This window comes from Sceloporus occidentalis, unplaced genomic scaffold (genome assembly GCF_023333645.1).
Source record: "Sceloporus occidentalis isolate IW3139 unplaced genomic scaffold, rSceOcc1.0.p SCAF_1, whole genome shotgun sequence".
NCBI classification, from domain to species: domain Eukaryota; kingdom Metazoa; phylum Chordata; class Lepidosauria; order Squamata; family Phrynosomatidae; genus Sceloporus; species Sceloporus occidentalis.
This window is the reverse complement of record NW_028316981.1, coordinates 126498107-126525728: the sequence shown is the minus strand read 5'-3', so window position 1 is coordinate 126525728 and position 27622 is coordinate 126498107. Positions and strand designations below refer to the sequence as shown.

Here is a 27622-nt window from a genome sequence, read left to right as displayed (position 1 = left end):
AGACTTCTTATTGACCAGTTACAACTATCTTAAAGTCTTTGACTTTTTTTAACCTTCTGTATGGGACACTAATTCCTTCTCCTTGATAGGAGAGCCGAAGAAATTGCTTAAAAATGAAAGTGGCTGTTCCTTAGGCAGACAATAATGTTTTGGCCATTATAAGTGACTTACAATGACTAAGGACACTAAAGAGAAGGAGCAGACTCCTTTCTCATACACAAAACATTGGGCAGAATAGTGCCTGAACATTTTGCCTCAAACTCTGGTTCTAGAAGGGCTAGAGCAGGGATGAGTAAATAGTAAATAGCTAGAGCAGGAACAAGTGAATAGACTCCATTCAAAGTGCTGTGAGACTACAGCTCCTATAATGCTTCATCAATGGCTGTACAGGCTAGGGCTTATATGAATTGCCATACAACTACACCTGATGGACATCTAGTTGTCAAATGCTAAGCTAGAGAACTGTATTCAAAAATAAAGAAAGTTGAATATCCAATGATGATGCGGTGGGGAAACTCTTGCAGACATCTATGAGTACTGTTTCTAGATTCACACTTCTATCAATACTTCTACTTCCTTCAGAGTCAGCTTTGAGCTTTTATAGCAAGTTACCCATCTCTCCCGCTCCCTTTTCATTTCAAAAATGTTTGGGAACAGCTTATTACTGAAGGGGGAAAAAATTCTCTACAGATAAATACACTGGTAGGTTTCAAAGCCAGGGAAGGATCATTCAGACTTTCATATACAAAACTTTGATATTGGCATTCTTGTTTGTGGCGTCGAATAGTAGAAAAATAGGGAGACACATCACTCATATGCACACATTAAGTGTACAATGAATACCAAACAGGTTAAGGTGAAAAAGACTCATGTCTGAATCCTGGAGAGCCAATGACAAACAGAGGACATTATATGGAGCCAAAGGATCAATGGGACAAGGCAGCTTCCTATGTTCTCATTCACATCTACTGAAGAAGAAAGCCCCACTGAGTTCAGCAGGATTTTCTCTCTGGTACATGTTGATAGGATTACAGCCTTAAAGTAGCAATTGCTTTGCACTGATCAGAATGCCCATGTACATTGCAAGCACTCTCCACTAACTAGTGGAGTTAAATAGTAAAAAAAAAAAAAGAGAGAGAATGAGAGAGAGAGAGAGAGAGAGAGAGAGAGAGTGAGTGAGTGGAGGACAAGGACAAGGATCAGGATCAAAGGCCACTTAAGCTTCATGTACAAAAGTATTCCTGGGGTGGCTCCTTGGAGGAGCTAGGCAAGAACCTGAGCACACATGTAATGTTCTGCTTTGAAAGACAGAATGGAAAAGACTGTCTCCTCAACTTCACCCCACTCTTTCAAGACACTCACCTTCCCACCAATGTCACGGCTCTTGGCCCTCAGCTTGTTGACCTGGGATTCTGCAATATCTGCTCGCTCTTCAGCCTCTTCTAGTTCATGCTGAGCTTTCCTGCATCTGGACAGGTTTGTATTGGCCTGCTCCTCCTGACATAACAGTCATAATGTGAGAACAGCACTATAAGTAAAGCCATATCATAGTAACATATGTGTAAGCAAAAGTTCAGGCCTTCATCAGGACATTGGATATGATGGTAAGTAAAGGCTAGAAGATGCCCCCTCCCTCCCTCCCTCCCTGTTAGAAAGGGGCAGCTGCTCTATGAAAAGATCTATGATGCGAATAAGGGAGTCATTTCCTGGCAAAAGCATATTCTTCCTTCTTATGTGACAATGTAGTATGAGCAGTCATTGACCTCTGCTGAGACATGCTGAAAACTTGATAGATTCTGGGATGGAAACAGCCTTGGCCACACTGGCTAATGGAAAACATCAACTATGGTATCCTTTTGGGATGACTTGGGTGGTCTTAAAAACATAATGTTATGTCGGCTTTCATTCTTTCTAACTGGACAGAAGGATTTTTTGTTCTACCGTATAAACTGATTTACAGGATTTTATTCTATGTCCCAAACTAGGGCATTTACATGAAACAGCTAAGAAAGTAAGTCATCTGGACATTTCTTCCAATTACTGGGTGGGGGGTATCTAACCAGCTGTCAGGAGGCAGTTATGGGATGGATGAGGACAAACAAACTGAAGACACAGGCAAGACAGAGTTACTGAGAGTGGGGAATACATTGTCCTGGACGGAGATACACTTCCTCTGAAGTGCATAGCTTAGGGTTTCTAGACTCAACACTACTTGTAAAAACAGAAGTGTAAGCAGTGATGGCTAGTAGTGCCTTCTAATCATTTAGACCTTGGGTTTCCCCAAATCCCTCACAATTGAACAAGGTTGCTGGGTCTTCTGGGAGTCAAAGTCTAAAACATCTGGGAGACCAAAGTTTGAGAACCACTCATTTAGACCAGTATGCTACCTGGACAAAGGAGACCTCAGTTACTGATGCCTTGGTTACATTTAGACTAGTCCAGTGTAATGGGCTTTATATGAGGATATATTTGGAGGGTTCAGAGCAGTGTTTCTTAGTTCTTCCAGCCTGCATGACCCATCATAAGCAATTCTGGGACCTCAAGTTCAAAAAATCTGGAGAACCTAAAGTTGAGAACCATTGATTCAAAGGCTGTAGCTAGTATAGAATGCAGTGATCTGATGCTGGTGGCTGCCTAGCTGCTTATGAGTTCAACATAAAATCCTGGTATTGAGCTTTAAAGGCCCCAAACATTCCAGATCAAGTTACTTAATGGACCATCTGCTCAGAAGCTCTAGAGCAGGAAGGCATTCAAAGCAGGTTATACTTATGAAAATCCTCCCATTCTCTTTTAGAGCCCAAAATTTGTATTTATTTGTCATTTTACACTTGTCCCTCCACCTTTGCAGCTTTGAATTTTGTGGATTTGATTATTCATGGAGTTTATTAATATGTTCTATCTAGGAATATCCACATCCTCCAGTGCAACTCTATGGTCAACTTTAACCAAAAGTCACACTGAAGAATGTAGAGAGGACACTCTACTAGCCATTTGTAGCTCCTCCAGCGCAATTCTATTGTCAGTGTCTGGCAGATGTTGACCACAGAGTTGCACTGGAGGACTTAGAGATTCCTAGAGAAGTGTTCTCTCAGGTAAAAACAAAGTGTTTTTGTTATTTGCATTTTTTCCACATTCACAGGGTCCTGTGCCCCTAACCCCAGTGAATGTGGAAGAACTGTAATTAGAATGGTAGGTTAAATACACACACACACACACACACACACATATTGGCTACATGATTGCAGTGGTGGTGGATTGGGTTTTACCTCTTATGAGAGTATAGCTGATTTGAAATGAAATCAAGTTGCTCTTGATTTATTACTTAGCTGTTTTAAATGACTGCTTTAACTGTTCTTGTTGGGTATTATACACTGATTTTAAAAGTTATTTATGTTTTGGATGATGGCTTAGAATTTTATTAAGTAAATAAATAAAATAGGTTAGTATGAGTGCTATTTTAAAGGGTATGAGAATGAAACTATTGTAAGAGGCATTGATACTCATGACTGCAGATGACATCTTTGAGAGTGTTGTTACCATGTGAAGAGGCACTGTAAAGATGCTAGTGATGGTATCAGGAATGCTATTTTTACCAGCCACATCCCACATACCTTTGATACAAGGAGGTAACTACAAGAAACAACTGTTTCCCCTTGTAGAGGAGATGATTGTCCAAAAATATAGCAAAATAATGAATTCAAACTCTCCCCATTCTTTCCAAAAATGTCTTTAAACAAAGAATAAAACCTGATGTAGGAAACTGCATGAATCACCTGGCCAAGTCCTCCAAGATTACCCAACAGTATACCATTTCCTATGAAAAAAGCTTCAGACCAATGTTTTAAGCCTCTTCTCCCCAATAGGAAACTGATAAGCTTTAGTTGTTTTATTATTCATTTTATTTTAAAGCAACTGACTACTGTATATCTGTTTTCTCTGCTTTTGTTCTTGAATAAATATCCTGAATGGGAAATGTGATTGGGTTTTCATGCTCAGTATGAGGGTTGACTTCACCATATGCAAACTGCTTGGCAAAAAAACATGCTGTTGTTTGTTCTTGTTGTGTGCCTTCAACTCATTTGCAATTCATGGCAACCCTAAGTGACTCTATCACGTGGTTTCTGGGGCTGAGAGTGTTTGACTTAACCAAAGTCACCCAGTGGGTTTTCTATGGTGAGTGGGAAATTGAATTCTGGTCTCCAGAGTTGTATTTCAGTACTTAAATCATTACACTATGTCTGGTTGTTCAGATGTTTAATGTAGGTTTTAAGAAAGGGATACATTATCACATGATACTGGACTCCTCCATATCTAAGGTGTGAGAATTATTTAAGCACAAGTCCTAGTGGTCCTGCCTCTGAGGAGTATAGACAAGGAGGCTTTGCAACCTCACATGCTTGGAGGTTGTCACAAGGGCATGTTAAGGGTTCTCCCCGCCCCGCCCCGCCCCGCCCCGCCCCCAACTTGGTGCTGTTAGGGATAAGAATCTGGTATGGTTTATACAGTTGTCCAAGCTCATAAACAATGGCAGGGTTGGTTTTTGTTGTTGTTGTTTTAAATCACTTCACTGGTAATTTTGGGGCATTTCACTGGGTTCTGGGTATTTTTGAAGCTGCCTGTTTGTTTCATTTAGACAATATATATTTAAGCATGGTGAGAACCATTTGAGATCTGTGTACTTACAGCCTCTTCAGCTTGTCTTTTATATGCTTTCACCTTCAGCTGGAGCTTGTCTACCAAATCCTGGAGCCTGAAAACATTCTTCTTATCCTCTTCAGCCTGCATGGAATTTAAAAGGCATGCAGGGATCTTACAAACTGGTTTCTGAGAATATGAGGGGTATGGTTATCCTCCAGGGAGCACAGACAGAAGAAATTACCATAATGTTTTACTGAAACACCTCTTCTCTCACAGATTAACAATATGTCTGGTAGTAATGGAGGAGAATGGAACTCCAGAAATGAGATAAGTGGAAGAAAGTGGCATTACCTGATAAGTTATTTCTTTGACTCTCCGCTCATATTTTCTCACTGCTTTGATGGCCTCAACTCCTCGCTTCTGTTCAGCATCAAGCTCATTTTCTAACTCATGCACCTAAACAGAATATTATAATAAAAAGACAAAGCTACAACAACACATCTTTTAAAAATTATTATATTAAGAACTGGTTTGGAGGTGCAGTTTTCAAAACATCTCATTCAAGTATCAGTATGGTAACAAAATCATTGCATCTCCAATCAAACTAACAAACTGAAATAATCCAAAGAATAGGCCTTGCTGGCCATTGCTCATGCATACCCTGGCCTCTAGCTTCTGCAGTTGCTTCTTGCCACCTCGCAGTGCCAGCTGTTCTGCTTCATCCAGACGGTGCTGCAAATCCTTCACAGTCTGCTCCAGGTTCTTCTTCATCCTCTCCAGATGGGCGCTGGTATCTTGCTCTTTCTTCAGTTCCTCTGCCATCATGGCTGCCTAGTTAGACAGATCACAAATGGTATCTGTAAATGCCCACCTATCTGTCTTGCTCCCAGTGTTATATTCGATGCTTATCATGGTGTGTCTACAACAATCAATTTACGTAGTTTGTTTTTCTGTGGTTGGTCATTTGGGCCGAGCTCAAGACTTCAGTTTATACACCCTCTCTGAGATAAAATGGATGATTATTTTTGCTTTATTTTTTATGTGCAGAATGTGCGTGCATGTTTTATTCTCGTGTGTGCTGCAGTATCCAAAGGGACCTTGTAGCACTGTGCATGTTGTAGCATAAACTTTCATAGACTTGGTCTTTTCTTCAGATGCATGAGTAAACCAAGTCTACAAAAGGTTATACTACTTCTTTCCCACAGTTAGTCTCAAAGGTGCTGCAAGATCCCTTTGCATACTGATAACTCAGACTAAAATGGCTATGTCTCTGTGTGCTGCAGTAATATCTATACCCTGTCCAGCTAGCTAAAGAGTAGTGAATCTTTGGTTCATCAGATGTTTTGGGGCAACAGTTCCCACAGTGCCTTACCATTGGCCATAGTGAATGTGATTCATGGGAGTTGTATGCAAAAAATTCTGGAGAAACAGCCTTTCTGCTCTTGTGCTTACTGCACTAATGCAGAAGTAGAAAAATACAAAGACCATCTTCTTTCATTCATCTCTAAAAGAGATGGAATTTCTTACACAGATGGAATTTCTTACACAAACAAACAGGTACAGTATGAGATCAAGCCAGAATCCATTAATTAAAAGTAGGATCACTTCCAAGTGTGGTTAGAGGCATTCTTAACTACAAGAGTTTGATAACAAATGATGAAAGGCCATGTAGATTAGGGATATAGCAACTCTTTGTGTATAAGCTTTCCTTCAAAGCCATATTGCCAGATATACCTGTGAGGACTAATCTCCTTCCTGTCTTATTTATATGCCCTGGGACAAGGAAGATCATCTGGAAAAAACACCTGCAACCACAAGAGAGAATCTGGGGAAATAGACAAGCAGCAACATTGTTGGGAGGAATTGTTCCTCACTTCCTTCCCTAAGTGGTAGACATGAGAGGTTTGCCAGAGCAAAGGGTAAATTTTAGCTACAAAACTATAAATCAACTAGATAAAACTTGTTAAGTATTGGTGTATAATGCACAAAAAGAATTTCCAAATATCTTTCCTAGTGACAATTATCTTTGTACAATTCTGAAGCTCAGTTCAGACAGACAAGAAACTTTATGCATGTTTGTCTACAAAGCCATTGTGTGAAAGATATGTAAGCTACCTCATATGTAGCTTTGATAATTTACATCATGTGATCATAAACTTGCCAAGTACAAGGTGAACATTGCATGAATGGCTTGTCAGATAGGCCCACCAGTGTTTGGCTGCACTTCCAAGTACCTGGCTCTAAGCAGGGACACTTACATCTGTAATGGCCTTTTTGGCTTTTTCTTCAGCATTCCGTGCCTCCTGGATGGCATCATCAATCTCCCCCTGGAACTGAGCAAGATCCGTCTCCAACTTCTTCTTTGTATTGACAAAGCTTGTGTTCTGTGGGCACATATGACAATATAGTTACCTCCAGTGTCATCCCCTAACTATATGGCAGCATCAGTTCATTGCTACACAATCAAGTGTAGAAAGGTGCCCTATTATATTTCCATTGGGATAGCTCAGTGGACAGGATCTGCTTATGACTCAGGCTATCTGGGAAGGCTGGACAATGACTAATCCCAAAAGAGACTGGACAGTTAACTCTATGATAACTCATAATAAAAGAGGAAGGCCAAAATCCCTAACTATTTGCTCTGTAAAGCATCTTTCTGTAGTAAATCTTCTTTCCATGACACTTCATGGCTGTGATGGTGCAGCTGATCTTGAGGGCATGATGGACAGCAGGGTTTTAGCAGCAGAGTCTGTGGCCGTTTGGTGCTATGGTTCTGTACCTGGGAGTGTAGGAGCTGCACACGCTCACTGGCATCCGTCAGCTCTTGTTCACATACTTTGCGAGCACGCTCAGTCTGCTCCAGAGCTGCTCGCATTTCCTCCAGCTCAGTCGTCATTAGGGTGTTCCTGCGCTCTACCATCGCCAGTTGCTCCTTTAAGTCTTCATTACCTCTCAGAGCATCATCCAGATGAAGCTGGGAATCCTATAGTATGCATAAATACTTTTCACCTCAAAGATTCTCATCCTCCATCATAACACAATAACTAAAATGGCTGATTTAAAAAACAAACAAACCGTGGCCCGAGACCGATGGGTGTGAAGCGGCGTGGCAGTGCCGGTTCTAGGGTTTGGGAGCGTGCACCAACCGCATGCTCCCAAACCCTAGTCTGTATGGATGCCGCCATCACGGCAGCCTCCCGTCCAGACGGGGTCCGCCATGATGATGCAAGCATGGCGCCATGTGTATACGTCGGGGTGCCACGCTTGCATCATTGACATGCCATACTTGGTGCAATCATGGCGGCACCCATGTGTGCCAAAAAGAACCTGGTTTTTCCAGCTTCTTTTTGGTGCGGAGGGTGCCTGCATGGTTTGGTTGCTGCAGGCTCCCTCGAGAGCTAAAACAGATGGCTTCAGCCCACCTTTTTGGGGTGGTCTGTCAAGCCCCCAAGTCTTTTTTGAGGGTTTTAAAGATAAACCCTTCCAACAAAATCAGGCAGTTTATAAACCATTGATCATGACTGTTGCATAAAAAAATCTCACAGCTTTATTTAAAAACATACTGAGCATCACAGTGTTAACATCTTCCTAGCTATTTGACACATATTTTAATATTTCATCTGAACACTGAGCTTAGAAATGGGAACTCGAGATCCAAATTCCCAGACAAATAAAGCTTACTACTTAAGCCAGTCTGTCTCAGCCTAGTGGCCCTGGATAAGCCAATCTTTCTCAGCCTAGTCGCCTGTTACAGGAACGGTTTCTATTGACTTGTTTTATTTAAAAGATTTTAAAAAATATAACCCTTCAGTAAAACTATCTGAGCAACATAACATAAGCATGATAAAACAGTATCAGCATGATATTAACGGATTGTTAGACTACTTAAGTTCCTTGGATGAAGGGTGGAGACGGTGGGGCACAGGTCCTACACAAATGTTCAATTGTTTAAATGTATTCTTTGAACAATAGCATTTAAGACAGCATTTTACTTCCCTCAAAAGAATTTTTTTTAAAAGCATTGGGTGGTCCAAAAAACAGACATTGCCTTACTGGTTCTAGGCCAAATATATTTTCCCTTGGCAATGTGGATCAGCTCAAGCAACTTTCACAAGCAACTTTCACACTTTCCCATTTCTCCCCAATCATCAATTACTAATGTTTTTCATTGTTATACCAACAGCTTTAAGAGAACCAGACACTGATTTAATTTCAAATTTCTGTGCCACGGTTGCCACAAAATGCTATCCCCATTATCCAGCTGCCATTTTGATTGTTTGTCATAATTGAGCTGTTTGACACTAGCTCCTTGTTCCACTAGAGAAAAGGGGTTTATACTAGCATTATGCTATCAGGATTCTAAGTGACTCTTCAAACTTCAGCCCCATGCTTACAGTCACCATTTGCTTTAGTTTTCCAAAAGTGGGAGCCCATTGAAGTGTCCACTGAATACTTCCTTAATACCTCCCCTGCATATTTTCCTACCCTATCAATATTTGGCTACAGCCCCGGAGGTTGTCACTTTCTACTACCTCACATTTCTCACATTGTTTCTTAAAATGTGCTCCTGCATCACATAAAATAAATCATAAGAGTGCAATCACAATCCCTTGAAAGAGAGGTGATTGAGATATCGGAAGAGGAAGAGGGTGGGAGTTTGGCAGATGCAAGGGGGAAAGTGGGAGAGAGATTGTTAAATTGGAGTGGGGAGGAGGGGAATTGAGAGATCAGAAGCAGGAATCAGTTTAGCAGACTGCACTCTTGTTGTTTTTACAATCTCTGATGGGGGAGTGCAACTGTACAATTACAAGAAAAAACAGTGTGGGAGAAATATGGGAGGGTAAAACTGGCAACTTCTAGTGTTACTATTGATTTCCTTCCCCTTCCACAGAAATAAAGTGAAAAGGCTCAAGACTGAGACACTTCCTTGAGAATCACACTCGCCATGTGCCCAAAACACATCCTCCTGGAACCATCTCAACCCTAAATAGGGATATGTGTGAAAGCTGTCTTTTGCACCAGGATAAAGGAACAAAATAATACCATAATAGGGCTGACAAACAGGACCCCCCCCCTTTTTTTTTTAAGCAAAATCCCTGGAATTATATCAGGAGCAAAGTGAAACATAAGCAAGACCCCTCCTTCCCACTGTTGTCTAAATTTTGTTCCACTATAAAACTAGACTGAAAAGCCCCTTATGTTTTACAAACTGAGCAAGGCTAAGCCTAGTGTTATGTTTTATTGCCCTAATTACAGCTCTATAAATTTATGAAAAAGATCGAACAGTGCTTAACAGAAACAAGTCTACACAACCAAGATAAACAAAAAGCATATCACTCATTTTCTGCTATTTTGTTCCAGAAGATAAAATTGACAAACTGGTGTTTTACTTTCACCATCATGGTTGAAGGCTTTTGCTAAGCTTGTTCTTTTTGTTGGCTTAAAACAAAAACAAACAAACAAAATGTTGAGGTCTTTACAGTATTTTATGGCACTGTGCATTCCATTTGTGATTTGTCAAAAACAGTAAAACAGCAATTCTATAACAATTTTTAGCATACCATTTAATACTTTGGACAGCAGGTTCGTGCCCTCCATATGTTGCTGGACTGTAAGCATCATCCTCCCTGCCTATTTACACTGTTGTCTGATGGGAGATAATGTCTAACAATATTTGCAAGGTTTCAAGTTCCCCACCCCAGCTACAGAAGTTAGGATTGACCCTCTCCTCTATTCAGTCATATAATGAATCCAGGCTAATGGTTACAAGGCTTAAAGAATTAATATGATTAGGCTGACCTTCAGTTGTCCTTGAATATTCCTTAAGTGTTTTTGTGTCTCTGCAGATTGGCGGTTGGCATGGCTCAACTGGATTTCCATTTCATTCAGATCCCCTTCCATTTTTTTCTTAAGCCGCAAGGCATCATTCCTGCTTCTGATTTCGGCATCCAATGTACTCTGCATGGTATCCACCATTCTCTGGTGATTCCTCTTCAGTTGTTCAATTTCCTCATCTTTCTCTGCAACTTTCCTATCAATTTCAGACTTCACTTGGTTCAGTTCCAGCTGGATGCGCAGGATTTTCCCCTCTTCATGTTCCAAAGAGCCCTGAGTCAATCAAACAAAATTATATATTTCAGTTCTGTTTTTCCATTAGAAAATATGCAAAACAATTTAAACTATGAATATAGGCAAATTCAGAATTCTTGTCCTTTCTCTGCAGAGAAATATATTCTCAAAATACAATCAATATAGAACTTTCATGGGGGATGAGTGTGATATTGTTACTGCTTCTGAGTTGAAACAAGGAAATATTAGAAAAGGTCATCAACACAACGTATAAGATGGAAACTCCCAAAATGTTGTGACTCATCAGATGAAGCAGAGGAAAAGATTCAAAGTGAGGCCATTCCACCACTCTGTTCAGACCACCAGCTGTCTTTATTTAATTGTCTTTCTGAACTGCTGCCAATCCAGCTAGTTTTTAATAAGAATCTATACCATTTAAACTAGTGCCTATGTTTGCTTTTCCTCCTTTTCCCTCATCTCATTTTCCTTTGTATCATACCCCTGCTGGATGAGAGGACTACCCTTTGGAGGTGGGGGTTGTTTTTTCTTCATTTCTGTTGAAGAGCAGGGTCAAAAAAACTTTAAACAAATTAATAAGTACTAAAACATTATATAATCCCAAAGCATTCATATTCCTACCCTCATATGAAAATGATTTTGTTTAAACATCTTGAAATAACAGTCCTACATCAGAATCTATCTGAACAAAAAAAAAACAACCCACAGATAAATGAACAAAACCAGATTTTATATCAAAATAAAATAAATAAAAATCTGATGTCTCCACAACAGAGGAAACTGAAAGGTTCATCACAACTCCAGTGCCTCTTAGGGATTATTCAGATACCATTTGCATTAATCTACTGGTGGCTTTCTGAGTGGTTGTTATCACTTTTCTTTCTGTTATCCAGATTACAATCTGCTGATTATAGGCTCTTCCACATCATTTTCTGCTCCCCCCCCCAGCAATTGTTGTTGTTTTGTTAAACTGATTTTAAAAATAAATGGATATTTTCCAGGTACACTGACATAGTATAGGACAACACATTTGGCTTCATTTGTTGTATGTTCATGATACAGTTTGTGATGTTGTGATGTTGATGTGAGCATGACTATTTGCTTCCTAATTATTTCCTTTCCAATTTGTTTCTGCCTCAAGTTGTACTTGTGGCTTGGAAACTTCATTTTCTCCCTCCATTTATCCTAGAAAATTCCTTTTTTATTTTGACTTTTAAGTCTGGCTGAGACCCAAGTAGCCCAGTGGTGGAATATCAATGTCTGTTCATATACTTATGCTGGTTGCCTAGGATGTGGAGACTATTCTCTGCTTCTTCCTTGGCACACAACAGCTGCTGGGAGCCCTGGGCACAGCTCCATTCCCGGGCCATTGAGTGGCCATCTCAACAGGCATAGTCCTGCTGCTCTTGTAAACCTAGGGAAGAAGGTACTCTGCTCCAGTGTGCGGCTGATCCTTCTTCCTGGGTGGTCAAAGACAGCTTGAATGTGCCTGGATGCACCCCTAAAGCCAACCAATAGCTGTGGGATGAAACTATGCCTGGATGTCCTCCTGCTGCTGTTGCACAATGGGGTGAGAGGCAGTGTGGAAGGAGGTAATGGATACTTCCTTCCATAACTGATTCAAAAAATACTGTATATATGCTAGCTAACTGAGGCACATGTCACCAACAGAGTTGTAATTTCTCTGTAGCTCTAAATCACCAAGCTGTACTTTGATGTTCGTGCCCCAATAATCTGGCTCAGAGAGGATTTCTTGAGCTTGGGCCCTGTCTAGCCCCTACAAATACCCTGGGTGGGATGGGGGAGAAGGAAGACTGAGCTTGGAAAGTAAATTTTCTGGAGTGCAACTTGTACTGGACCATTGTACAGTCCTTGTACCAGGAGGGACAATAGCTAAAAAGACATTGGAGTTTGCATGGTTTTCTTTAAACCAGGAAACACTTCGGATGAATGGGGGGGGGGGGGGGAATCAAAGTTGAACAGAGAACAAGTAGAAGTGGTATACACTGGAGCACATTAATAGTACACTGACCTGTAAGACAATGTTGCAGCTTAGTGATCAAGAGCTTTTGATAGAAAGGGTTTCAACATGAGAGAGAGAGAGAGAGGCAGGCAGACAGAGAGAGTCTGACCATTGGGAGGAGGAACTTTAAGGGACTGGGCAGGGGACAGGTTGAAGCAGTGGTCCCCAAATGATAAATACACAGACTAGTAAAACAATGTTGCAGCTTCGATGCTCTTACTAAAGAGAGATTTCTAAATTAAAAACATATATAAAACAGAAATGAATCTTTGAAGAAGAAACAGACCATGAGAACTGCAAACTGGAAACACAACTGTATATAAGAGCAAATTTGGGAAGGAAGTGAGGGGATTGCATACCTACATCTAACAAAACAATTCATGTCACAAACAAGGACACTCATAAATGTACAAAAAATGTGCCACTCTTATGAACCAACCACACCACTTTAGGTTTAAAAGAAAGCCAAGTGTAAAATGTAGAAGTGTTTGGAAGGGGAAGCAACAGTGTTCAATTTTAAACAGCAGAATGGAAGGACATTCAGCCATGTTAGTCTGGAAAATCGGTATGCAAAGGGATCTTGTAGCATCTTTGAGATTAACTGAATGAAATTAATAGGTAGCCTACTTCCTTAAGTCTATGAAAGCTCATGCTACCAATTTCTTTCATGTAGAAGCAAAACAGACCGGCTAGAAATGCCAGCATTGGGGTGGAGTGGGGGCATGGTGACTGTACAATGCACATCCTGATGCAGGCCCCACACTGGCATCATGGCACTCGACCAACCGACTGGTGGGTGGTATCACATCACTTCTTTGGCATAACGTTCAGATGATGCATGCCAAAAGGAGCACTGGAAAGTGCCGCTGTGGCAGCAAGGGTATCTTTTTGCTGGCTCTAAAAGGAGCAGCATTTTGCCATTTCTTTTAGTGCTGGAAAAATGCCAGATTGGGCCCACAGTGTGTGGTTGCTGCAGTCCCAATCTGGCCCTGGAAGGCCACTCTATCAGGGCAGTCTGTTTTACCCTTATGTCCCAAAGGTGCTACAAGATCCCTTTGCACACTTATACAGCAGAAGATGCTGCTGTTCACTTAAAACAGCCCTGTCTGGAAGCATCTTTAGATGCTCACTCAGTCCTCATCCTCCTGCAACTTCCAGAAAATGCAGTTAGTTTTTGTCTTTTGAGTTGGCTGCCCTGAGGATGTTTAACCAAGTTAATGGGAAATCAAAGGTTTTCATGGCCGGCATCCATAGATTTTTGTGGGTTTTTCAGGCTATGTGGCCATGTTCTAGAAGAGTTTCTTCCTAATGTTTCACCAGCATCTGTGGCTGGAATCTTGAAGATTCCAGCCACAGATGGTGAAACATCAGGAAGAAACTCTTCTAGAACATGGCCACATAGCCTGAAAAACCCACACAAAACAAGCTAATGGCCCTTCTCAGCTCAACCATTTTTAAGCCTATTTTTAGCCAGGAGATGGCACTAAAAATCCAAGACTTCAGTTGAGCAGCAGTGGTTACTTCAACTGTGTAAATTAATTCACATGAGCTCTGACAGAGCCTATCATTTCAGGCAAGAGACTGTGCAAAATATTCATAGAAGCTGGGCTGTGTTGCTCTGTATGTAGCATTGAGCAGCCTCTGGAGGGCAGAAACACTCCATTTATAAGAGCTCCAATTAACAACGTTTCTGAAAAGTCTATATTCACCTCTGCTTCCTCCAAAGCTGCCTGGAGGTCTGACTTCTCTTGTTCAACCTGCTTCTTTGCTTTCTCTAATTCATGATTGCTTTTGCCAGCTTCAGCTATCTGCTCAGTCAGGTCAGAAATTTCCTCTGAAGAAAGCAAGCAAATATTTATAGTTAATTTCATCATTATAAATATGTCTAACACAGCAGCGTCATTAAAGTACAATTGCACACTGACAGCTTGTGGACCAGAGAGACTTCTCAACTGACTTTAAAGTGTGTGTTTTTTGGGGGAACATATATGACTTCTTGTGAGGTGCTATGACCAGGCTACATTGTACAATCTAAGATACAAAAGGCATAACCACTGACATAAGTACCCAAGACAGAGTCTGAACATCACTGTGGATGTGGGTGAAACAATTTTGTACAGTTGGCTCTCCTTATACGTGAATTTTTTATACACAGATTCAAGCATCCACAGCTTGAAAATATTCCAAAAAAGTATAAATTTCAAGTATCAAACCTTGATTTTTCCATTTTATATAAAGGACACCATTTTGCTATGCCATTGTATTTAATGGGACTTGAGCATACATGGATTTTGTTATTCACGGGGGTTCCTGGAACCAAACCCCAGCGGATAACAAGGGTCCACTGTACTAAACTGATCTAAAAAAATTCTGACGGTGCTGTTTGGTCCTTGATAGCATGTTGTAGTAGAGTGTGGACTACAACCCTGGAAATAAGGATTTGATTCTTTGCTCAGCTTTGGAAACTCACTAGATGACCTTGGGTGAGTTACACAATCTCAGCCACAGAAAACTTAATGCTAGAGTCATCATGTGATATGTGAACATTCTTTAGATTACTGTTTTCAATAAGAAAGAAGGTCTTCTGCACCATTGGACTGGAAAGTATACCAGATCCATGCACGTTTCACTATTCTGAAGAAGAGATGTTAAAGACTGGGCATGGAGGGAAAGGGAGTTAGGAAGAATGTCTCCCCCCACACTTCGCCCCCAAATATACCCCCCCCCACCAGGGTGAAGATGGCTCTCTTTTAAAGCTGCAAATGCAACAAGCACGGTTTTTACATCAGGAACTAGCAAGCATTTGTGTGTGGGAAAAAGAAGCTTACGTTGCAGGTTTTTGTTCTCTCGCCTGACAGTCTCGAGCTGGTCCAACACCTCCTCATAGGCATTCTTCATTTTGAAGATTTCAGTACTCTGAGATCGTGACTCCTTCTGGGAGGACTCTAGTTCAGCCTGACACTCCTGGTACTTCTGCTTCCATTCTGCTAGTACCTAAATAATTCATGTTTATATAGCATAAAAACGCAGCACATTTAGATGTGTGAAAGTGGGAAAAATTAGGTGCTAGCACAGAATATTTGTCTGAGTTCACCTCATGCAAAAGGAAGCCTTTACAACAATTCTCTCCCAGACCCATGGCACTAATTGCCTTCTACTCAACAAGAAAAAGACACCTTATCAAAGTTCTTCTGCCTTTTGTCCAGGGCTGCACAGGCTGCATTGGACCTCTCCACATCAATCATAAGGTCATCAACTTCTCCTTGCAGTCTTTGCTTTGTCTTCTCTAGCGAAGCACACTTAGAGTTGACCGCTTCGATCTGTTCTTCAGATTCTTGAAGACGCTGAGCCAGTTTCTTCCTGAAAAGCAAAAAACCCAATCCAAATTAAGTGTATTTTCCAAACAGCCTTAGGCTACAATTTGGGAAGGAGTGGTCAGGAAGTCTGGATAGATGTCAGACTCTAGCATAATGATGGTGGTGGCAGTGGTGATGATGGGAGACAAATAGAAAGGTGTGCAGGCAGGACAGAGTGTGAAAGTAAGGGTTGTGCATCTAGGAGCAAGACTGCTAGAGAAACAGTGTGAGAGAACCAACAGCCAAAGAAGGCAGGGGAATGGTGCAAGGGCAGGTTACTGGACTACAAAGGGCTTTGAGAACAATTCAGTTTTAATGTAAAACAACAGAAACAAAGTAACAGCAACTACAGCTCAAAACCAGAAAAAGAGAGTTTGGAGTCAAACCCCAAAAGGTCATCCCTCCAACTGATAGGTCATTTCTTGCCACCTCCAATCATTTCTTCCCCAGTACATACTTGGCTTCTTCTAATTCCTCAGTACGTTGAATGGCATCTGTTTCATACTTGGTTCTCCACTGGGCAACCTCACTGTTGGCCTTGGACAGGGCACGCTGGAGTTCACTCTTGGTTTCTTGCTCCTCTTCAAACTGTTCCCGGAGCAAGTCACAGTCATGGCGAGCAGATTGCAAGGCATGAGCCAGAGCATTCTTTGCCTGAGGATTCAGAAATTAATTGTAAATGTGATCACACTGGTAGCATAATGTGCAGTCTGTTTTTATTGACTATTTGATATCTAGTTTGTCCATGATAATAAAAATAAATTTATTTATATACTGTCCTTCTATGAAATCAGGGCGGTGCACAACATTTCATACAATACAATACAAAATTATACAAACAAAGTTAAAATCCAATAAACACACATTAAAAACTCTCCAGCCAGCTTGCCACTGCTGACGTAGAGAAGGGGGAGAGGTTAATCGGGGCTCATATCAGGGAATGCCTGTTTAAATAAGAAGGTCTTCAGCCCCTTTTTGAACTGGGCCAGGGAGGTGGCCAAGCGGAGCTCAATGGGCAAAGAGTTCCAGAGGTTAGGGGCCGAGATGGTGAAGGTCCTTTTTGTAGTAGAAACTAGTCTAGCCCCTGGAACCCTTAACAACTGCTGCCCAGATGTTCTGAGTGTGCGGGGCGGATTGTATGGGGAGAGGCGGTCCTCGAGGTATCCTGGGCCCAAGCCATTTAGGGCTTTATAGGTAATAACCAACACCTTGTATTGCGCCCGGAAGCGAATAGGCAGCCAGTGCAAATCTTTAAGCACTGATGTTATGTGACTGGCTCTGGGTATGCCAGTAACCAGTTGGGCTGCCATATTCTGCACTAATTGTAGCTTCCGGGTATGGTACAAGGGTTGCCCCATGTAGAGCGTGTTGCAGAAATCCAAGCGAGAGGTTACCAGAGCATGTACTACAGTTTCAAGGTCCCTCTGGCCCAGGTAGGGAAGCAGCTGGCGTATCAGCTGAAGCTGATAACAGGTGCTCCTGACTGTCGCATCCACCTGAGATGTGAGGTGGAGCGACAAGTCAAGGAGCACCCCCAGACTGCGTACCGAGTCTTTCACGGAAAGCGTGATCCCGTTCAGGACAGGTGGAACCACCGCCATGCCCGGACCAGGAGAACCTATCACGAGCACCTCCGTTTTCTCTGGATTCAGACTGAGTCGGTTGTCCCTCATCCAGCCCATTACCGACTCCAGACAGGCCACGAGAGGAGAGATGCCATCCTCGGTCACTGCATCAGTCGGAGACATAGAGAAGATTATTTGGGTGTCATCAGCGTACTGATAACACCACGCCCCATGACTCTGGATTATCTCTCCCAGCGGTTTCATGTAAATGTTGAAAAGCATGGGAGACAGAATGGCCACATAAGGCATCTGGGGATTGGAGATTTGTTCAGCAACTCTTTCCTAAGGAGGTCTTTTCCTTCAGGCATTGATTTGTATACCAACTTGAAAAGTTTCAGTTATCGCCATTCTTAATGGAGTGTATATGTGCCTTCAAATTGCCTGTTGTCTTATGGTAAATTTCATAGGTTTTTCTTAGGCAAGGAACACTCAGAAGTGGTTTTGCTAGTTCCTTCCTGACGCTGCTTAACAGGGATCAGGTGCCTTTGAGGCCCCTAGCTAATCAAATATTATTAGCATTGCTTTTTGAGAATTCTTCTCTCTCTCTTTTATTATCTTCAGTCATACCCTCACCACAGTGAATTTTATAGGGTAATTATATTCAGTGAAAATATAATTCTACAGTTGACCATTATTGCAACCCTTTTAACCAGAGGGACAGAATTTGCAACAGCGTCTACTTTACTTTTGCTAGTTGTATGAATTGCCCTATCCATATTTATAATTTGTCCTTGAATAACTATCGGTCCATATCAGCTATCCATATCAGAAATTGGATGTGATTATTTTATTGCCTCTTTCCAATATGGTTTAGTTCTTCTGCCAATTTCAATCTGGACTTTTCCTCCCTCAGATACTAAATATTATACAATAAGAGAAAAATCACCTTGTTTTCTTCCTCTAGCTGCCTCTTGAGCTCCTCTGTCTGCTGGGTGAATGCTTGTTTCCCTCTGATCAACTGAGAAATCAAGGATTCTTTTTCTTCAAGCTGCCGAGAAAATTCACCTGATGGAAAAATATCCACATAGATGAATAGGCTGTGAATGGTAGGTATGATCATCTATGGTACATGACTTTCCAAAAATTTTTCCATCTATGTCCCATATCTTTTGAAAAAAGATATTGGTATTATTTTATATTGTTTAAATTTTCAAATATTATGTATTCAGATTTGGATCTTTGTTGCCTTACTTCTTCTCCACTCTGGAGAAAATGGGCATATTTCATTTATTTTTATGACATATACAGGTTGAATATCCTTTATTCAAAATGCTTGAGGCCAGAAGCACTTCAGAGTTGGGATTTTTTGGGGGGAGGGGGTGGGATATATAAGTAATGTAGTAGGCACCTGTACTGTATTTGGAAGGCTGTAGAGAGACATTTGGAAGGCTGTAGAGAGATGGAAGGATCTGTGAAGTGGTAGGTGGATACCTGCCATTTTACCAAACCTCAGTCTCTCTGTAGCTGCGTGTCTTTTTGCCACCAGCCACCCGCTTTTACTATCAAGGAGGCTACAATCCTCCTCTTGTTCGTATCTCTCCAGCCTTGCATCTCATTTGTTCACTACTTATGTTGTGTATGAGACATAAGGCTAGAGACTGACCAAGGACCTGAAAAACAAATGAACAGGAGTGCAGCTGCTCGCTCGATGGCAGAAGCAGGTCGCTGGTAGCAAAAAGTTTCAGATTTTGTAGTGGTGTCACTAGGTTTGGTGTTCCGCCATGAACCTCCTGGGTACAGATGGGGAGAAGAGTCTCATCCCAGGTAACCCAGCATCCTGGTGCCGCTGTCCCATCCCCACAAACCAAGACAGCAAAGATAGGAAGCTTCCCTGAGCAAGATCAGTGTTTTTATTACGAAGGATCTCCAGCCTCAAGGAAAAAGGAAGTCACACCCACCAGAAGACAATGGCAGAAATTGGAGATAACAGTAGAAGAGGATGATCCCCGCAAGCCACATCAGGTTCACAGCAGAGCTGTCACTAGGGCTGTGTGGGAGGTGCAAACCACACCAGGTGACACCCTAAGGATGGGTGACACTACTGCTCCCCAAACATCTGCCTTTGGGCAGAAACAAGTTGTGGAGTTTGCCTGCATCCCTTTAAAATTCTGAAGAGATTGTGTGAGTGGAGAAAGGTTTAGTGGGAGGAGAAAGGAGAGGGCCCCAGGTTTTTTAAAAAAAAAATAAAATTAAAATGTTTACATTTTTAATTTTAAAAACAATATTTTTAAAATTAATTTCTATTTTTTTTTACATTTTCTTTAAAAACAAATCTTACCAAATTTTCACATTAATCACGTGAAAATATGTATACATAAATACATTTAGGCTGTGCATATGATATTATAATTTTGCTAGCTGTTTTATTTCACAACTATTAATTAACAGGTACTCATTTTAGTGACCTCGGAAGGATGCAAGCCTGAGTCGAGCTTGGGCCCTTTTGCTGGTCTTGAACTCGCAACCTTGTGGTCTTGAGTGAATGGCTGCAGTACAGGCATTTAACCACTGTGCCACCAGGGCTCCTGGTGTATTACCATTACAGTCAGTTAATTTCCACTTTGAGCATATTCATGGGAACACAAAGTAGATATATTTTAAATATATAAATGTCAGGATAAACGATATTTTTTTAGTTTGAAAGTGGCCAAACTCACCATTTTCAGTGTGCAACCGTGCTTTGTGTGTGTTCAGATCATTGATCAGCCTCACATGCTCTTCATCTTTTGTCTTGATTTCACTGAATTGGTCTTCAAGGGTTCGGCACATCTTTTCCAGATTATTCTTTGTAAAAAAAATAATAATTTAAATTAAAAGTCTTATTTTTAATTATAGCCACACCTCAGTTAACAAAACCTCTGACAAAGAAGCTTCTTTTTAGAAAGTCTTTTATGCTCCCAGTTCCTCTCTCTCTCCTCCTCTCTAGCTGGAATTTTTTTAGTAGCAACAACACTGGGATGATGATGAAGGAGGAAACACAGACCTTTGATATTGGGTTGCAGTAGTGTGCCTGCAACAGAAAAAGCAATAATGTTTGAGTCAGGAAAGAATGAGATTCTATTGTAGTCGATCCCTCCGTAGCTGTGCCTATCTGCAACAGGCAATGTAAAGGACAACTGTCTCCAGAATCCCTTACTGAGCATGTGTGACCAGCAAAACATAAAGAAGAGGGGAGGACATTTAAGGCTGTCTCAGCAGCTTCCCCCAGAATGTTAAAAAAGCACAAATCTATAAGTCAGGCCACCAAATGGAAATCATAAGAAAAGTGGAAAGAAATGTTATCTCTGGATGCATTTGGATGAAACTTTCAAATGATCTCTAGAAGGTTCAAAATGTTTTTGTTTATTTACACAACGCATACTTGACTTGGTTGCTTCATTTCTCATGCAGATATTGTTTTGAATAAAAAGTTCACTGGAATGTATTCAACTGTTCTTCTTTTTTGTAGTGCATGAATCTGTTCCTGTTCTTTTGGCATTATTTCTGCTTCTTGTACCATTTTTTTCTGTTAACAAAAGAATACCCAGAAGCACAGCTTCTGCCTTAATGGAGATAGAATCATAGAGTTGGAAGAGACCACAAGGACTATCCAGTCCAATCCCCTGCCATGCAGGAAAACACAATTAAAGCCCTCCCAACATATGTCATCCAGCCTCTGTTTAAAAACCTCCAAAGAAGGAGACGCCACCATTTTCTGAGGCAGCATATTCACAGTCAAATAGCTCTTACTGTCAGGAAGTTCTTCCTAACATTTAGGTGGAATCTCTTTTCCTATAGCTTGAATCCACTGTTCCATGTCCTAGTCTCTGGAGCATTAGAAAACAAACTTTCTCCATCCTGAATATGACATCCTTTCAAATGCTGAAACATGGCTATTATGTCACCCCTTAACCATCTCTTCCAGAGACAAAACATTCTCAGCTCCCTAAGCCTCTCCTCATAGGGCATGGTTTCCAGACCTTTCATTAGTCTGATCTCCCTCCCATGGACATGCTCCAGTGTCCTTTTTGAACTGTGGTTCCGAGAACTGGACACAATATTCCAGGTGAGGTCTGATCAAAGCAGAATTGAGTGGTGCTATTTCTTCCCTCCATCTAGACATTATATGTCTATTGATGCAGCCTAGAATCACATTGTCTTTTTAGCTGCCACATCACTCATGTTCAACTTGTGGTCTACTAAAGATCCTAGATCTCTTTCATATGTACTGTTGTCAAGCCAGGTGTCACCCATATTATATCTCTGCATTTTATTTCTGTCTAAATATAGTACTTTACATTTTTCCTTGTTGAAATTCATTTTGTTAGGTATGTGTATGTGTCTTCTAGTCACCTGTCAATTTATGGTGACCCCATGAATTTTCTAGGGTTTTCTTAGACAAGGAATATTCAGAGGTGGTTTTGCCAGTTCCTTCCTCTGCAATATAGCCTACAGCACCTGTTATTCATTAGTGGTCTCCTAATCAAGAACTAACCAGGCCTGACCCTGCCTAGCTTCCAAGATCAGACAGGATTGGGTGCTTTTTGTGGGATTTTTGGGCTATGTGGCCATGTTCTAGAAGAGTTTCTTCCTGACGTTTCGCCAGCATTCTCTGAAGATGCCAGCCACAGATGCTGGTGAAACATCAGGAAGAAACTCTTCTAGAACATGGCCACATAGCCTGAAAACCCCCCAAAAACTATGGATGCCGGCCATGAAAGCCTTTGACTTCACATAGGATTGGATGCCTTTATGATAGGTATAGCTGGAATCAAATATTACAGTAATGCAGTAAATATTACAGTAATGTTGAAATTCAACTCTCTACCTTGGCCTTGGAGACAGACTCCATATTGCTAGCAAGATCATCAATTTCCATTTTCAGCTCACTTTTTTCCTTCTCCAGCTTCTGCTTGATACGCTGAAGGTTATCAATTTGTTCTCCAAGTTCAGCTGCACTATCTGCATGTTTCTTGCGCAGGGCAGCTGTTGTGGCTTCATGATGAAGGGTGGCCTCTTCAAGGTCCCGGCGCATTTTCTGGAATTCTGCCTCACGTTTCTTGTTCATCTCAATCTGGGCTGCTGTTGCCCCACCAGCCTCCTCCAGGCGCTCACTGATCTCTTCAAGTTCCCTGGAGAGATCAGCCCGTTGCTTCTCTGCTTTGGCCCGAGATGCCCGCTCAGCCTCAATCTCTTCCTCCAGTTCTTCCATGCGGGCCTTTTGGAAATAAAATAAATTCATTCTAGATTTGAAAGAGTGATTATGATTTATATGCAAATTTAATTTGTACTTTGAACATAAATCAGATTTTGTAGGTTGAGGCATTAAATGTAGCAAAAGTGATTATGTTAAGATCAGTGGGTACAATGCAGCAAAAATGTCTCCACATGCATTCAATTTAAAATAAACTAATGCAAATCATTTATTTTTAGAAACGTATGAAAGGTTTCCATTTTTCTGAGAAATACATATGATTAAAACAGTTTGTGTGTTAGAACTTCCTTACTTTGGGCCCGAACAGACAGGGCAAAATAAAGCTGCTTCGGACCACTTTGGAGATATGCTGTTTAAATGATGCATGCATCCTAAGAGGCCGGATGCCGCAGAAAAGCCATGCTTCAGGCCTCTTAAGATGCGTGTGTCATTTAAACAGCATAGCTCCAAAGTGACCTGAAGCAGCTTTATGTTGGCCTGTCTGTTCAGGAACATAGTTAAGCAATCCTCAGCAAATAAATAAATCAGTCTGTACCAGGCACATAGTTCTTTAAGGGCAGTGGCCTCACCTGGAGCCATATGCTAGCCTGTCAAAAGATGTTTTGTCCAGTGTTCTCATATCTAACTGGTATGTGTTATTAATTTTGATTAAGAGAATAATTTGATTAAAAATGAAAATACATGGGGTTGGTTGGCCTGATAGTAAACTATGGCCCCATACAAGACAGGCCAAAATAAAGCTGCTTCGGGTCACTTTGGAGGTATGCTGTTTAAATGATGCATGCATACTAAGAGTCTGGAAGGTGTGCCAAACCACGATCCCATCCTAAGGACTGGAGCGCAGCTTTGGCGCAGCTTCTGGAATTTTAGTATGCATGCATCATTTAAACAGCATACCTCCAAAGTGACCCGAAGCAGCCTTATTTTGGCCTGTCTGTATAGGGCCTAAAATACCGTATATACTTGACTATAAGTCAACCTCATGTATAAGTCAAGAACAGGTTTGGGGACCAAAATTATAGATTTTGATGTGATCCATGGATAAGTCGAGGGCGAAACTTAGGGGCGTGTAACAAAGGATCAAAAGAATGAAGCAAAGGAAAACAATGTCAAAGAACTTGCAAAATTTCATCAGGCATAGCTGTGCTCACACCAAAGTTTGGATGGATGGAGAGGGTAGAGAGGGGTCAGCGCTTCCAGGACAGATTATAATCTTGCCTTTTACCAGGAGATGTTTCCTTTTCTTAATAACAGTTAAAGTACTGATCTTACATTGACCCGTGGATAAGTCGACTCAGATTTTTTTGGGTCAATTTTTGACTAAAATTTCTAGACTTATACTATACAGTATCCAAGACATAAAGTGTATAGGCATCTATGTATGAGTTACCTGTAACTCCTTGATCTTTTTCTGTAGTTGAGAGCTTTGAGCTTGTTCATCCTCAATTTTTCCTTGTAGCTGACTGATTTCAAACTCTTTCCTGTGAACAAGAAAAATTCAAAGTAAGTTAAGAAATATGGAAAGTAAACAGTTTAAGGGGAAAACAATCAATTAAAGGCTAAAATGTATAAAAGTAAAATTTTAGCAGTGTACTTCTTTAATTTGTCATCCATTTGCTGCTTATCATTTTCCAGATCCATGACAGATTCTTGAGACATCTTTAAATCTCCTTCCAGCTTCCTCTTAGCTCTCTCGAGATCCATACGAAGTTTCTTCTCTTGCTCCAGGGAGCCTTCAAGCTAAAACAAAATGTGCATTTGAAGAGCAGGTACTGGTATAAAGTTACTTTTTCAAGGAAAACACTGTGTTGAAAATCTATGAAACATTAGTTTTGAAAGGCCTCAGAGCAACAGATGCCCTTTAGGGCTCAATTCAGACCCTATGCCCAGGTGAGGATGAGAGTATCACAAACATTACAGTCAAACATTACAGAAAATAACAGTGGTTTCCAGCTAGGAAGAATTTATTTCTGAAACCTTGGTGAGACACTGAAGTTAATCACACACCTTTTTTTCCCTGTTATGGAAAATTGAAGGGGACGCTTGGGGCCATGCGCGACCTAGAAAAAACGGATTTTATTGCACAGCAAATTGTCCTCAAAAGGGCCCCGTTCCATCCCCCAGTGCCAAGCTGTCCCCATTCAGTGCTGAGGGGTGCCATTTTCCTTGGTTGGAAGGAAGACTTCTGACCAGAACATTTAACACTCCTCAGCACTGAATGGGGACAACTTGGCGCCAGAGGATGGAACAAGGCCCTTTTGAGGACGATTTGCAGTGAGATAAAATCCATTTTTTCCAGGTCACGCACGGCCCCGACCCTCCCCATCTAGTGCCCATAATGGGGGGAAAAAGGTGTGCAATAAACTTCACTGTCAGATTTTCCCAATCCAGTGTCCTTCAGATGCATCACATCACACATTCTTTCATCCCAGCTAGCACAGAAGTACCTGTTGGAGTTGTCAGAGTTGTGACATAATACATTCATTTTCAGGTGAGCTGCCTTGCCCTACAAATAGTTCCTTCAGGAACACTATAAATTCTTGATTATTTCAAGAATACCATAAACGTATGTCCTTTTGAGGTAGAAGATTTTTAAAGTTTCATATTTAGTATGCATATAAATGTAGTTTATAGAAATAAGGGTACATGTATTGGGAAGAATTTGAGAGGCCCAGGAATGCAGGCAAAAGATGAAGATTTAAGGCATGAGAGCTCAAGATGACCTAGGGCTCTGACCTTGAAAAAAGACTCAGCTTGAATCCAGAGAAAACGAAAATACTCGTGATAGGTTCCCTGGGCCCAGGGATGGAAATTTGTCCACCTGTCCCGAATGGGGTCACGCTCCCCCTGAAGGACTCTGTTCGCAGTCTGGGGGTGCTTCTTGACTCGTCGTTCCACCTCACATCTCAGGTGGATGCGGCGGTCAGGAGCACTTGTTATCAGCTTCGGCTGATATGCCAGCTGCGACCCTTCCTGGGCCGGGGGGACCTTGAAACGGTGGTACATGCTCTGGTGACCTCTCGGTTGGATTTCTGTAACGCGCTCTACATGGGGCAACCCTTGTACCAAACACGGAAGCTTCAATTAGTGCAGAATATGGCAGCTAGGTTAGTCACTGATTCCTCCAGGACTAGCCACATAACACCTATTTCGCAAGATCTTCATTGGCTGCCTATTCGCTTCCGAGCCCAATACAAGGTGTTGGTTATTACCTATAAAGCCCTAAATGGCTTGGGCACAGGGTACTTGGAGGACCGCCTCTCCCCATATAAACCGCCCCACGTTCTCAGATCGGCTGGGAAGCAATTGTTGAGGGTTCCTGACACAAAGTATACCGTGACTGCACAGAGGGCGTTTTCCATCTCGGCCCCGCAGCTTTGGAACTCCCTTCCCAATGAGCTCCGCTCGGTTACCTCCCTTGACCTGTTTAGGAAGAAGTTGAAGACCTTCCTCTTCCAACAGGCTTTCCCCCAGACGCTGTCATTCTTCCTTTCTCCTCATTGCACGAGCATTTTTAGCTAGTTATTGTTGTGGTTTTTAATCTTATATTTTTATCTTGTTTTTAATAATCTGATGTATTGATATGGATTTTTATGTGGATAATGTTTGTAAATTTGTACATTGTGTAGTACTTTGTTGTAACCCGCTTTGATCTCCCAGGAAAAGCGGGCTATAAATAAACAGTTTATTATTATTATTATTAGTAGTAGTAGTATTATTATCTGGAGTTTGTTGTTAGTTGAAGTTAGCTGAGAGACATGAATCCTGGAGAAGAGATATCTCCGCAAGGACTAGAAGGGGGACAAGGACAGATAAGGCTAATGGGCTAATGGAATGTGGCTAAGATGTACCTTTAATGTCTTCATGTATCTGTACTCTGATTGTATGAAAATCCTATATGTTTAACTTTTGCCATGTCCAATGGGATATGCCAGCTAAAGTTCTTTGTTTTAACCCTATATAAAGGAGCCATTTTCTTTTATTCAGGACTCTGGGATCCTTGTTGGAATGTGAATTCCTCCCAGAGTGACAGCTGTCTAAAATAAACAATCTGTGTTTTAAATTCATCTTTGGTCCCCTCCTTTCTGGTTCTGTCAGATCGAGGTCTGCTGTGAGTCTAGTGGGAGAACTTGCAGTATATTATCAGTTTTCCACAACACTCTGAGAAAAAGATAATTGCTGGGTTGGCACAATTCATTGCTGAAAGTAATTTGAATGCTTAAAGCTCACTGTGCAATTGAGAGAACAATGACATGCCTCTTCATGTAGGGCCCAAGAACAGGATATATATCCAGGATATATGACCTCTAGAATTTTGCCTAGCCTGAGGAGGCCCAAAGCATGGTTCAGGGCTGGGAAGAACCCTGTTGAGTGCCTCCATCATCCTCTTGTATCTCCATCGCAGAGGCAAGAAAGTCACTTGATTGTTTAATGGTTTCTTTGGCCCGTTACAGACGGGCACTTTAGTACGCGCTCTGCGCGTGCTAGGGTTAGAAAGGGGCGGTGCTTCCGCACCCCCCCCCAACCCTAGGACGTGCGGAGCGCGCACAAAATGGCGGCGGCCGTTCCACACGGCTGCTGCCATGAGGACGTCACGACTGCGCCGCCTCTATACAGGGCGGGGCAGAAGTGACGTTCTCGCTCCGCGCCAGGGCGCCTAGTGCACCCTTAGTGCGGAGTAGGAAGGAGCTCCATTTCG

The 27622-nt window shown here is 41.6% G+C and overlaps 1 protein-coding gene across 1 annotated transcript in view; it reads right to left on the bottom strand.

Annotated features, from left to right (window-relative positions):
- The window catches only part of LOC149322105 (myosin heavy chain, skeletal muscle, adult-like), a 54786-nt gene that overhangs the window by 394 nt on the left and 26770 nt on the right, over window positions 1-27622 (bottom strand). The window contains exons 24-39 of the mRNA XM_089534714.1: window positions 24518-24663; window positions 24314-24404; window positions 22537-22926; window positions 20387-20513; window positions 18616-18734; window positions 16562-16758; window positions 15925-16108; window positions 15577-15742; window positions 14458-14582; window positions 10438-10746; window positions 7418-7621; window positions 6897-7022; window positions 5299-5469; window positions 4990-5094; window positions 4684-4779; window positions 1363-1497 (exon numbers count right to left, since the gene is read on the bottom strand). Of these exons, the coding sequence (XP_089390840.1) occupies window positions 1363-1497; window positions 4684-4779; window positions 4990-5094; window positions 5299-5469; window positions 6897-7022; window positions 7418-7621; window positions 10438-10746; window positions 14458-14582; window positions 15577-15742; window positions 15925-16108; window positions 16562-16758; window positions 18616-18734; window positions 20387-20513; window positions 22537-22926; window positions 24314-24404; window positions 24518-24663 (2691 nt within the window). The remainder of the gene's footprint in view (window positions 1-1362; window positions 1498-4683; window positions 4780-4989; window positions 5095-5298; window positions 5470-6896; window positions 7023-7417; window positions 7622-10437; window positions 10747-14457; window positions 14583-15576; window positions 15743-15924; window positions 16109-16561; window positions 16759-18615; window positions 18735-20386; window positions 20514-22536; window positions 22927-24313; window positions 24405-24517; window positions 24664-27622) is intronic.